The following is a 12,390-nucleotide window of genomic DNA, read 5'->3' as shown; positions in this document are numbered from 1 at the left end:
CGACTTTTGGGTGGAGTGGTTCGAGAGAAAGGGGGTTCTGTGGTCTGTCTGGTAGAGAATTAGGTTCGGGAAGGTTATTCTTGTTCTTGGTTCTCAAGGTGGAGGGGTTTGTTGTTCATTCAGTCATGGCGTGCGATAAATCGCAGAAAATAATCACATTGGTATCGATAGTATTAGAAGGACTAGATATAAGACGTTCACATCTAACTCCAGCAGTCTGCCACCCAAGTCTATACAAAAAGAAATATCACAAATTGGCTCAAGGGCCTGCACTGAGAGCTCTACCGCATTTCTGTATCTGCTTGTAGACCGGCTCCTTGGCGAGATATTCCTCGGTAGCATCCACGATCGTGTCGATTTCATCAATGCCATCGAGAGAGATATCCGCTAATCCGTTGGGTACATCGAATCGGAATAGACGATTTTCGTCATCCAGTTCCGTATGCTCTCGGAGGAATTTGTTCATGTCCACCTCGGTGTCGATGGAATCAGTGCGCGATGACTTCAATAAGCCGAACATCGCTTTGCTGGATCTCTTGATCGAAGGAACACCGGTACCGATGGACACCATGCATCGTATCTGGGCATCCAATGAGCCGGATGGCCATATGCCTCTCGCCTCTATCCAGACTTCTCGCACCGGATTGTTAGCGTCTGTGTTGCTGTTGTAGAATCGCCGTCCGCTTGGTCCGATGGGGACGGGATCGAAGAGCTGCTCGGTGGAGAAGCATGCTCTGCCAGCCTGCCATACTTTGGCGGTCTTGTACAGCTCGTTGGAGCAGTACTTGCTCGGATAGCTTGTCAAGGGTGCTAGATTTCGTTTTGAACCGTCGTCGGTCACGCAAACGTAGCTGTGCCGATCAGAATGCCGCTTTTGGTATCATCGGGAAAGACTCACACTTTGCAGGAAGACGCTGGCTCTCTAAGGAGTATGTCATCTTCGTAGCCAAGCTCATGAAGAATCGCCTTCATGGCAGTTTCGATCCTGCGACCGTCATATTTCGATTGTCGGCGCAAGTTGCCTCCCACTGGCAGTAGTCGCTTTCGAGCAAATACGTGATTTGACAGCCGCTTATATGCGTTGATGCACTGATCAATATCCATCTCCAATCGACCAAGCATAATGGCTATCAACCTATGATATGGAGCATTAGTAACGAAACCCCGATCGGGATGATTTGTGCACCATAGAATGCCTACCCGCCGGATCCCGAGCCTCCTATCAAATCGAAGTACTCGCATGGCTTTGGTGTGTTTTCAGGATCGATGGATTCCATGATATGCTTCAGAATGTAAAGGGAGGATAATCCGCGGACACCCCCGCCATCGAGGCTGAGGAGACTGATGTTCCTCACCATGGTGTAAACGGTAATGATGAACTTCAAGCTGAGCTCAGAAACCAACGTGGTTCAGCCACCATGAGCCACGGATCCCGATACTATTTATATGCCATCAGATTTGACACCGAACACTGCCTATGGAAATCTTCGCCTCGAGATAATGACGCAATCTGTCAACGGCTGATCGGGCTCAAAGCATTATCGGGGCTGGTATCAGTGCAGCCAGTGAAGACGGTTCATGAATTAATTCCGGCCCGACGTATTGATCGACATTGTTCATGCGGATTCTAAGCAATAGCAAATGAGATCAATGCCTCGCTTCTTTGGGCACGTTGGAGCGGACGGCTAGTGCGCACTCACCGTCTTTTCCAGGCCCCATTCGACGCAGCTCGTTTTATCATGGTGGGGGAGCATGTCGGGCTGGGATTTAACTTCAAGCAGCCACAGTTCATAGGCGGGGTGACAGCCACGTAGTCCGAGCTTAGCGCCGTCATCCTTGGGTGAAGCAACCAGCGGCCCATGCTCATTGGGACTTCGGGTGGAGGATATGATGGTGCCTAAAGTTGATCATCGCATCGAGGAGATATTTGCATTAGCTTTATCTGGATGATATAGCCCTTGCATTATCTTCTGTTGGAGATAGAGAATGATTGTCATGGATGCATGGAGAGTGGGGGAAACGCGAAGGCCGCAATTCAGTTCATTCCACAGTCATCGGCCACTTTATCGACACCTGAGGCATACAGATCCCAAGAATACACTAGTGCCAACAATGGCGAAGACCATCACTATGAGGCATCATACTCGGTCTGCACAAGGTGCGGACGGCTTCTAAGGAAAGACCTTCGAAGGAAATACAAACTTTCCCCTTCGAAGATTGACTGCACCCTCAAGAGTTGGGAATTGATACAATGTTCATACCCTGTGCCTAAACTAGCAGGTCGGGTATTGAAGAGAAGCCTTGCGGGCTTCTCATGCGTCTCGCTTACAATAGACGTCGTGTTCGCGTGGACTGATCATCCGTCTGTGAAACACATTCTCGAGTGTGACTACACTCCTACCGCATCTTACATATGTATACCCATTTGCGTCATTTGCTGTCAAAAGAGTCCAACACAGCGTGGACGCTAGGCTGCAAGAGTCATGCCTAAGGCAGCGTGTAGCCGCCATCAATCACGAGGTTGGCTCCAGTCATATAGCTCGAGGCATCGGAAGCGCAAAACACATAGGCCTGAAACATTAACAACTGCTCATCGTTTCGGATAAAGGAGGTAGAGAAAAGTCACAAGGCAGAAGCTAACTTACCCCTTTGAGTTCATAGGCATCAGCCATTCGCTTAGCCGGCACCATGTCGTTCCATTTCTCGCGCCATTCCAGAGGGTGGATATCGAGGATTTCTGTGGCTATGAACCCCGGGGAAACGCAGTTGACTCGGCAAAAGTCCACCCACTCAACAGACAGACATTTTGCCATCTGCACGACCCCGGCTTTGGAGGCATTGTACTGGACCATGCTGATTAGTACACACCCTAAATTCGACATAGAATGCAACATACCGCTGCTTGCTTCTGAGGCACATTCACCAATGTTGCACTGACAGAGGCCGTGAAGATGACATTCCCATGTCCTTGTTGCTTGAAGATCCGAGAAGCCGCCTGCGCGCTATAAAACGCGCCATCTAGATTCACTTTCATGATGTCACGCCATTGTTCCGTGGTGTAGTCTTCCGCCGCGATATTGGAAGTGACTCCCGAGTTCACGACGATAATATCGAGCTTGCCAAAGTCTGAAGCGATCTGTTGGATTACCCTTTCGATATCCTCCTGATTTCCAACATCCGCCTTATAGGCAGCTGATTTCACGTTATTCTGGGTACCGATCTCTTCGGCAATGGCCTCTGCCGCTCTAGAAGAGTTGTAGATCAGGGCCACCTGCGATAGTCAGCACAAGGCGACTTGGTAGAACGCGCTTGATCTTACATTGGCACCAGCTTCTGCGAGGGCCCTCGAAACCTCAAGTCCAATACCCCGGGCGCCGCCTGTGATCAGTTAGAAGCTGCTAATGTTGCTCTGCCGGGAAGGTACCTGTAATGGCAGCAACCTTGCCGGTGAGGTCGAAGGCCTTCAGGACGTGCTTGTTCTCGGGCTTAGAAAGAACCATGGTGGCGGTGTGACTGAATAATGGTTGAGATTATGCTCATGCAACATAGCGAACTTTGTGTCGGTGAAGTACTCCGTACGACGTAGGGAACCCCGCAATAGACCCCCGCAGCGGAGGTCCTCCGAGATTGGCACGTGGTAGTTATTTGTCTGAGCGCGCCTCATCTGAAGTATCACGTTCACGCGCTCAGATAGAAGATCTCACAGTTCATAGAGATAGCTATCATCCACGAAATTAGCCTGATGGATAAGACTGTGTGCCGATAATTGTTTGTGCTTCTCAAGGGCATCCCCGGAAAACCGTAACGAATCAAGCGCCATCGCTGCTCCAAAATGCCCATCACGCGTCTCGTAGGCTCCAATCAATAGACTGAGGTCTGAGATCATCCGCTGAGCATGAGCAGACGACACAAATCTTTCCTTGATAAAAGCTAGGCATTCTGCAGCATTAGAAACGGCGGATTCTGATGTTAGCTGCGGCCGCACGTTCGGCATATGAGCGAGAAAGAGATTGAGGCGTGCAGCTTGATAAGCGCACCTCGCAATATCGAAAGAGAAGAGGACTTGGAGATTCATCTTTCGAACTATCTTAATGGATTCTACTATCCAGTCACTGTGTTCCTGACATATTTCCTGGGCTTGGCTAGCATAGGTGCTTGATCCCAAGGGACGTAATACCACATCAGGGGCCGCATTGGGATGTCCGAGAAGGAAGAGACGAAACAGGTCACAGTGTGCCTGACGCCAAGCGAGTTGGATCTCTAAAGATCTCACAACCCACCGGAAGTTTGGCTGAATTATGGTTCCAGTGGCCGAAGAACCCACAACGGACGCTATTTTCTCCTGAAGCTGAGTGAGGTTCATTTGGAATCCTTGCACAATACCCTGAAACTCTTTGAGAGGCTGTTCCAGCAGGGCCAACTGCCTGGTGAAGCGCATGATGTCTCTGCGCACCCTGGAAATACGCAGTATCAGCTCCAGCATGCTGTAGTGAGCTTTGTCTTCAACCCGAGCGGTGGAAGGGCCCCGTATTGTGTCGGGATCCGTTGAGCCAAATTCCTCTTCACGACACGGATATTGCTGGTATATCTCTTCATAATTTATCGTGCTGTAGCCGGGAAGCCCTACAGAAAAGTAACCATCTAGTAGTGCCATCGTCCAAGCAGCTCTCCGCCGAATCTCCTGAGTGACAAAGCTGAGGTGTGGGCTTTCATGCTTCAGCTGGAGAGCAGTCACATGGCGGCTCGCAATGGAAGCCATCATGAAGGCCCTTTCGAACCGGCCAACTTCGGCATGATACTGGATAATCAAGAAGAGTGCCTGCAATCTGAATATTGAAGGCGTCTCGATCATGTCCCAGATCCTCTTTTCCGAAAGTTCGATCAATGACACGCTTTCGGAAGGCTGAGACCCAGATGGTCTGCACCTTAGTTTAACCAAGGCGCACATAGATAACACGAGACTTGGCTCGAGCGTTCGAGCAGCACACATTCGCCGAATTGAGGGTTCGTGAAGGAAGCTGTAGGGAGGCAAGGGATACAGGTGCAAGAAATAGTCATCGAGGACTCTATCTAACTCCGCTCCGTCCTTTACAGGGTAAACTCTGACAGAAATCAGCGGCGCGATCAACTATGAAACGCTCATAACGACCGTCATACAGTCCTTGCTGCAGCTCATTCAGGGAGACCAAGCGAGTGGAAGACTTGACTGTCAATTTTCCATTTCGATCCTGAGATAACTGGCGAGCTCCTCTAAGGGCTGGATATTGGCATTCCCGATGGCGTCGGTGACAGTTATTGCACTGTGGCGTCTCACCTGAACATCGGGCCTTTTGAAGACGGCAATAGATGCACGCCCGAGTTCCACGACGTCTTCCGGGATGGCCACCGTCATGCCTCGGGCGCCCGGGGGATGGGTTATCCCTCTCATAAGAGCATGCATGCTTTAGCCTCTCGCAATTCCCACAAGTGTACTTTTTACGGTCGCAGCGAACCTAGAATGTCTTAACGACTAAGAATAGATGCGGGGTGGAAAGCAAACGTATCAAATGGAGGCTTACCTTGCGCGACCGACACTGAGAGCACGGAGGTGCAGCTTCCCGATCATGGTGGTTATCCATGTGCGCTCACAATGTGTATCATCAAACACGCGATCGGGATATTTGTTGATCAACAAAATACTAGCACTAGCTGGATTTACTTACATTCGACGATTGTCCAGCTTGTATACCAATGTGGACGCTATTGCGTCTTAGAGGCGTGCGATGGCGTCAGCCCGATGTACCTGCAGCCGACGGATAGCAGGTTGACAAACTCCGATCGTAGTTCCCATACTAATCTCCGTAGGCTTGCAGGCCTGGCGCATACTATAGTGCAGGTAAGACAGCAGAAACTGAAACTACTGGTTACATGTGAGATGTATTCTCCGATGAACCACGATGCCGACCGTAAGACACGGGAGCCTTTCCGAGCCGCTCGTCGTGATGACCGAACTTAGAGCTGTGCCCAGTCTCATCTTTAGTGACTGGTCTCGGGTATTTTTCAGCTGAAAGGTACTGAATCTCTTTCCTTACAATCGTAGTAAGAAACATGGCTGTTCCTTCCCAAGCAGATATCTAGCTATGAGAACCACTGCATGAGTATAATGACATTGTGACAGGTAGATCCTTCGACTCAAGTGCACGAGAGGATGCTCAAACCTCGGCAGTCTTGCCCTGAAATCTGAGCGCCGCTGATTACTTCGTGATTGTGTTGCTGTGCGCCTGGTTCCGACTAGGACGAATGTGCTGACCTTTGGAAAGCGTCATCAGCACAGTCTCTTCAAAGAAGGAAGTTCGGCTGCCAAATGCAACAGAGGCCAAGGCAAGGGCTTGGATTATACTTCACGCGAACAGAGTATTTCACCCGGTTGTTCCACGTAGATCGAGACCAGTACGAGTAATCCATACGGAAACTTTGCGGATGGGGTATAGTCTAGAGCAATGCATCCTCCCACGATAGTCGCATGCACTGGCTCACTGATGAGCCCAGGCTGCCGAAAGAAGGCATAATCAGTCTTTCAAAGACGGAGAAGACTCTGACCAGAGACAGGCATAAGCCATTGTAGGCATCAAGAGTCATGGGAACGCCAAGAAGTCGGCCAGATCCACGCGGACATTGGACAAAGAATACGGAGGCTATGTTCTAGGAAAAGCCATGCGTGATTAACGAGTAACTAACGATCTTCGCAAAAGTGTGGACAGAAGGAGAAGGAAAAGGGGTGGATAATCGACCCAGCTTGGCATCGCGCCTTCCGTTTGTAGATGTTGGCGAACTGCAACGTTATCAGAGCACACTATCACAATCCATTCCACCCAAGTCATTTGCCTCTGCCTTCATTGTTGCAGGGCATCACCTCACGTACTTTCTCGGCCTTCAGTCTTTGCATCCTCGTGATGTCTCATTTGCTGCAATGTGAAGATTGCCTGCCACAGTATCTACCAATCAAGCCCAAGTTTCTCGACTGGTTTAGCCGACATCGTCATCGCAAGATACATAATCTGTCGGGGCGGTAGAAAGAACCCGAGAACGCCCGTGTCACCTCTTGGAAATTAACTTCAGATCACATTTGATTATGGCTCTAATTTGTTGGATTTGAAGGAACTTGCCTGTGACTCCTTGCTCGACCTGGGCATCCAGGGTCACCCCTGGTACCTGGTACCTCGTGTCTTCGCCATCAAGGTATGTTCATACACCTCGCTTAGACTCCCACTGTGTGCCCCGCGCATGTGCCTGTTCTCTTCTGGGCATAGATGTCCCGGATCAATGGGACATGTTGGCAAGAAGGATATCCCGGCTGAGGTTCAGTCTAAGTAGCATGACCAGCTAGGAGCCCATGACGTTAAGTCTAGCATGGGCCGGTTTGATAGGGAGCCATAATCAAGGAACGCGCTGTGATGTCGGACAGCCCTTGAAGGATGAGAAACGCACGTGGTAGTGCGGTGAACAGCATCAGGCAGGCTGGTTTGAAACTCACATCGAAGCTATCGAAACAAGTTTGTTCGGCTTATGGGCCGGTGGGTATGTCTCAATTCAGATTATTGTCATATTTAGAACATTACACGAGAGCTAAGTCCAAGCCACAGGGCTCAAATATCTGACATAATAGCTTGAATGAGAGAATTACTCACCGACCTGTGTTCATCTTCAGGGGGTCCTTCTGCATACCCAGGGCCTCAAGCAGCCTTTGTGAGCTTTCCCTTGCTCAAAGCCTGCGATCGCGTGCCAAACCAGCCTGGTTCCTCTCGGCTTTCTGACCGAGTCATTGGTTACCAAGTTTAAATGGCTCAATCTTCGAAATCCGATAAAAATTATCACCTCTCGTAGTCAAGCTTTGGTAAGAATTTAGTTTGATTATTATTTGGCTTTTCGGTGGATTTTTCACTGAGCCGAAAAGTACTGGCAGCGTCTTATGCCGTGAGTTGCTATCGGTGAAGCTGAGACCAATGACGGAAGACCTGGAGAATTAATCCACAAGCGATAATGCTTGTTGAGGTGTCATACTGGAGTGCGCCTGACCGCAATCATTCCAAACGTGGATATGAGTAGGCGCATGGCTTGGATATTGATGCTTTTGTGGGATCTGTAAGAAAAGTCGAGCAGACCCGAGAGGGGCCGAGCCGTGTTTGCTTTTTCCGCCCACGTCTCTTATGGTGGCTGCAGCATCACAGTGTTGGGAGAATATTTACCGCTTGCGGTTGGACTGCCACCACTGCTTGGCTCGGATGATGCGAAAATAGCCGAGCTGCAGAGTACCCTCTGACCCCTTCTGGAATGGGGACTCACCCAGGCATTCGAGGCAATGAATTCGCAAAGCCTTGCCGTAGGCGGGTGGCCTAAGTTGAACAACAAGAGAACAGTCAGTGCTATTGTCGCAGATTTGAACAGTGTTTCGCCTGATATCGTCTAGTGCGCATCTGGGGGACGATCCGACTATAATTATCATCAGCCTTATCTTTATTAACTTGGGACATTTCATTGCTCGAAGATTGGGGCTACCAGCTTGACGGGAACGATCTGATACGTCGAGCGGCCTGTGGGTGTGCCTGAGCGGAGGCTATACGATCTAAATTGGCGACTAGCGGTCAGCCAGCCCCAAGCTAACACGATCGGTACCAGACTCAGGCAATCCATGTGTTGGGGGGATTCGAGGGTGGGATTGGACAGGCTTTACGAATTGTAAGCTAGATCGGTTGGCTCTGGAGTGCGCCATGTGCGTCCCTTCTGCTGGGATGAGCTGTCCGGGATCCGAGCGATGACCGATGCTATAATACCTGTCACTATAGTCATTACTCGCTAAATGGAACTAACGCTCATTCCAAGTAGGTGGGGATGGCCTCAAGTACAGAGCCTAGTCGGTCAGTTGATTGTTGATGCGACCAAAGCGACTGGCAGCTGAGACGCCTTGAGATGGGATCCCTGATCGCTCTTGAAATCTATCGGGCTGAGAGTCAGGCATAGCCATTTCCTGAAGGAAGCCAATCCCATGTGTGATGTGTTCAATACGAACCCCAGCAAATCATACTGTATCGGATGTTGCGGCTCAGTCTAGCTCCCTCACATGTGTCATCTCAAGCACATGGTGCAGCTACACTGGTGGACCTTGAATCGTTACATGATTGCTCCGTTCATTTGATGTCCCGTCCGGTTCGTCTGGGTGGGGGCTCGTACAGCTGGAGGATTATCTGCATTAGGCTGTGCAGTAGATCCGACATCTGGTGAACTCTCACGGACAAGGCAATCCCGGGCGATACAGCCCCCTTGGATCATCGTGGAGGCAACATCCCAGCCTAACAGGACCAAGTGACTCCTGCAGCTACAGGCCTGAAAAGAGCGAAAAAGGTAATTGGAAGTACTAGCAAGACCGGGCTCAAAGTGTATATAAACCACAGGGCCATCATGAACAAAGACACGGCAAGAAGTTGGCGATCCGCGTAGATCTTGCCTTCACTTGGTTCTTTCAATCTTGCGCTACTGAGCACTAGCAGCACATCATGACAATCTTTTTGCTACTCCTTGGGCTTCTAGCCCCACTGGTTTTCTGCAGTCCAATCAAACATGCTACTCCGCATCATTCCCAATCTGCCCCAATACCGAGAGATATGCAAGGCAACTCTTCGCAGTCACTCAATACCCCATGGCAGGGATATGATCTAAATACGAATTACTATAAAACCGTTCCACAGACGAATGTTGTGCGTGAATATTATTTTGACATCGTCAACACAACCGCTGCTCTTGACGGAGTCGAGAGACCAGTGCTTCTGGTCAACGGCCAATTTCCAGGCCCTACTATTGAGGCCAACTGGGGCGACACTGTCAAAGTTCATGTTACGAATCGCATGGAAAACAATGGTACGGCCATCCATTTCCACGGAATTCGACAGCTGTACAACAACCAAATGGATGGAGTAGCAGCGTTGACGCAGTGCCCTGTTCCCCCAAACTCCAGTTATACCTACGTCTGGAGAGCCGAACAATACGGGTCGAGTTGGTATCACTCGCACTTTTCTCTTCAGGCATGGGAAGGCGTCTTTGGGGGGATTGTGATTCACGGCCCTGCGACAGCAGAGTATGACCACGACTTGGGTGTGGTATTTCTCAATGACTGGTCGCATCAAACAGTCGACGAGATGTATCAATCTGTACTCGAGAGTCAGGGGCCGCCTCATTTTCAGACAGGCCTTATTAACGGGAGCAACATCTGGGTTACTGGAGATAACCAGACCATTGGTCGTAGATTCCATACAGAATTTGCACCAGGACAAAGTTACCGGATTCGGCTAGTTAATGCAGCTATGCATACCCATTTTAAGTTCTCGATCGACAATCACGACCTTACCGTCATCGCTAGCGATTTCGTTCCTATTGTACCATTCACAACGAACAATGTCCCCATTGGCATGGGACAACGGTACGATATTATCGTGACAGCAAATCAAGCTCCGGACAATTATTGGATCCGAGCGATCCCGCAGTCCTTCTGCAGTGACAATTCGAATCCAGACAATATCAAAGGGATCCTTCACTATAAGGGTGCTTCCGATGACAACGAGCCCACGAGCACAAAGTGGGATTACGGTGACGACTTCCAGTGCCTGGATTTCTCATTAGACGAGCTTGTCCCGTGGCTTGCCCTTGATGCAGATATTGGTGGCGCCCAGATGCACGAGTCAGACGTGGGCTTCAGCCCATTCGGAGATGTTCCCTTGTATCTGTGGACAATGGGAGGCAATGCTCTTAATATCTCGTGGAAGGATCCCACCCTACAGCAAACCTTCGAAGATCCCGACAAGATGGACTGGGAAGCAAGCCAGGGAGTGATAGAGGCCGCGATCGCGAATAAATGGACCGTTTTGGTTGTCCAGACCGATCTTCCTGTTCCTCACCCGATCCATTTGCATGGTAAGTAAATCCAGGGCTGAACATGGAATGTGAACTCACTAACTCTTAACTGCAGGACACGATTTCTATCTCCTTGCTCAGGGTTTCGGCCAGTTCAGCCCACAGAATGTCACGCTCAAAACGAAAAACCCACCCCGCCGCGACACTGCGCTCATGATCGCTGATAGTTCCGCGACAGGTGGCGGCGGCCATATGGTTATTGGCTTCCCCGCCGACAATCCGGGAGTATGGCTTATCCACTGCCACATCGGATTCCATGCAACGGAAGGGTTCGCGCAGCAGGTTGTCGAGCGACAGAGTGAGTTCAACTCATTCTTCAGCGAAGATTTGCTGGTGAACACATGTGATGCGTGGGACGAGTATGCCAAGGTGAATCCCTACGGACGTCAGTACCGGGGTCTTGCTGGGCCATACGAGTCGGGTATATAAGGAGTCACCTTTCTCCCTAATCCTTACACTATTTCCCCTCATGGTTTTTTCTATCTTTCGGTTCCCATACATATATCGACCTACTAGCTTAATTACCCTGCATTTATTAGTTAGAAACTTAATGATGGAAGATGAGTCACGAGACATATAATGACACGGCAGCATATATACATACAGAAGCATCAGACAAACATACTAGTCCTTAACAATCGAACAAACATTCATTCCCAAACCATGCAAACACCCCTACATACTAGATGATGTCAGCCTTCGCAAATAGTAAACTCATCGCCACATCCTCCCCTTAGTGACATACCTCACAACCACTACTAGCAATCACCCAACCATCACCAAGCCGTAACCTGTTCCACTCCCTGGCACCCAAAACCCAAGCAAATGGGAGATACGGTACCCAATCACCTCCCCCCAAACGTCCGAGATGTTGAAACAATCGCGAAAATCCACTTTTGCCTGACAGGCCAATAGATGGACGCGCTGGTGACGCGTCGACGTCAGATATAGATAGATATGATGAGATTATGTCATATCATATCATGCCATATCATCACCCGTATCAGATTAGATCGAGATTGGGATCTTGGGGGCCTGAGGCGATGAGGTTACAGGTGATTATGGGTATATAGATGAGTTAAGTTGAAAAGTAGTAAGTCATCAATGTTAGGGGTTCGAGATATGATGTATGCGGCGAGTGGGTGGATAATGATGGGATGCAGGGGGGCTTTAGTACATCAGCAGTAGCAAGAATCGCTTGGGTAGATGAGCAGGTGAGATTCGAGATGGTGTGGTCAGTCGGGCATGAACGGCTACTTCATACTTACGCTGGATGTGTGGCGATTAAAAGGGGAGGTTGTCGGACCCGAAAACATTTCCAGGGGATTGAGGCTATCTTGGCTATCCAGTAGGAGAATATTCATCCTTGCCGTTGTGGCCAGATGCAGGAGGTCAATGTCTCAGGTGTTTTCTATGTGTTTGAGACAGCGTGTTACATGATATGGGGCT

At 49.8% G+C, this 12,390-nt stretch overlaps 4 protein-coding genes across 4 annotated transcripts; 1 reads left to right on the top strand and 3 right to left on the bottom strand.

The window, feature by feature from the left end:
- Positions 1-259: 259 nt before the first annotated feature.
- AKAW2_51679S (uncharacterized protein) lies at positions 260-1,358 on the bottom strand (the record flags this gene model as incomplete). The annotated part of the gene is made up of 3 exons (XM_041691635.1): positions 260-851; positions 899-1,135; positions 1,201-1,358. The coding sequence occupies 3 exons, from the start codon at positions 1,356-1,358 to the stop codon at positions 260-262; spliced, it is 987 nt and encodes a 328-aa protein (XP_041545100.1).
- A 1,129-nt stretch (positions 1,359-2,487) lies between these two features.
- Positions 2,488-3,500, bottom strand: AKAW2_51678S (SDR family oxidoreductase; the record flags this gene model as incomplete). Its single annotated transcript, XM_041691633.1, has 5 exons — positions 2,488-2,571; positions 2,646-2,843; positions 2,897-3,271; positions 3,320-3,378; positions 3,425-3,500. The coding sequence occupies 5 exons, from the start codon at positions 3,498-3,500 to the stop codon at positions 2,488-2,490; spliced, it is 792 nt and encodes a 263-aa protein (XP_041545099.1).
- Positions 3,501-3,700: 200 nt separating this feature from the next.
- Positions 3,701-4,852, bottom strand: AKAW2_51677S (fungal specific transcription factor domain-containing protein; the record flags this gene model as incomplete). Its single annotated transcript, XM_041691632.1, has 1 exon — positions 3,701-4,852. One exon carries the CDS (start codon positions 4,850-4,852, stop codon positions 3,701-3,703), a length of 1,152 nt encoding a protein of 383 aa, XP_041545098.1.
- A 4,678-nt stretch (positions 4,853-9,530) lies between these two features.
- Positions 9,531-11,370, top strand: AKAW2_51676A (uncharacterized protein; the record flags this gene model as incomplete). Its single annotated transcript, XM_041691631.1, has 2 exons — positions 9,531-10,941; positions 10,997-11,370. The coding sequence occupies 2 exons, from the start codon at positions 9,531-9,533 to the stop codon at positions 11,368-11,370; spliced, it is 1,785 nt and encodes a 594-aa protein (XP_041545097.1).
- Between the last annotated feature and the right edge of the window lie 1,020 nt (positions 11,371-12,390).

This window comes from Aspergillus luchuensis, chromosome 5 (genome assembly GCF_016861625.1).
Source record: "Aspergillus luchuensis IFO 4308 DNA, chromosome 5, nearly complete sequence".
Taxonomy (NCBI): domain Eukaryota; kingdom Fungi; phylum Ascomycota; class Eurotiomycetes; order Eurotiales; family Aspergillaceae; genus Aspergillus; species Aspergillus luchuensis.
The sequence above is the reverse complement of the archived record's forward strand: the minus strand, read 5'-3'. Positions and strand labels throughout refer to the sequence as shown.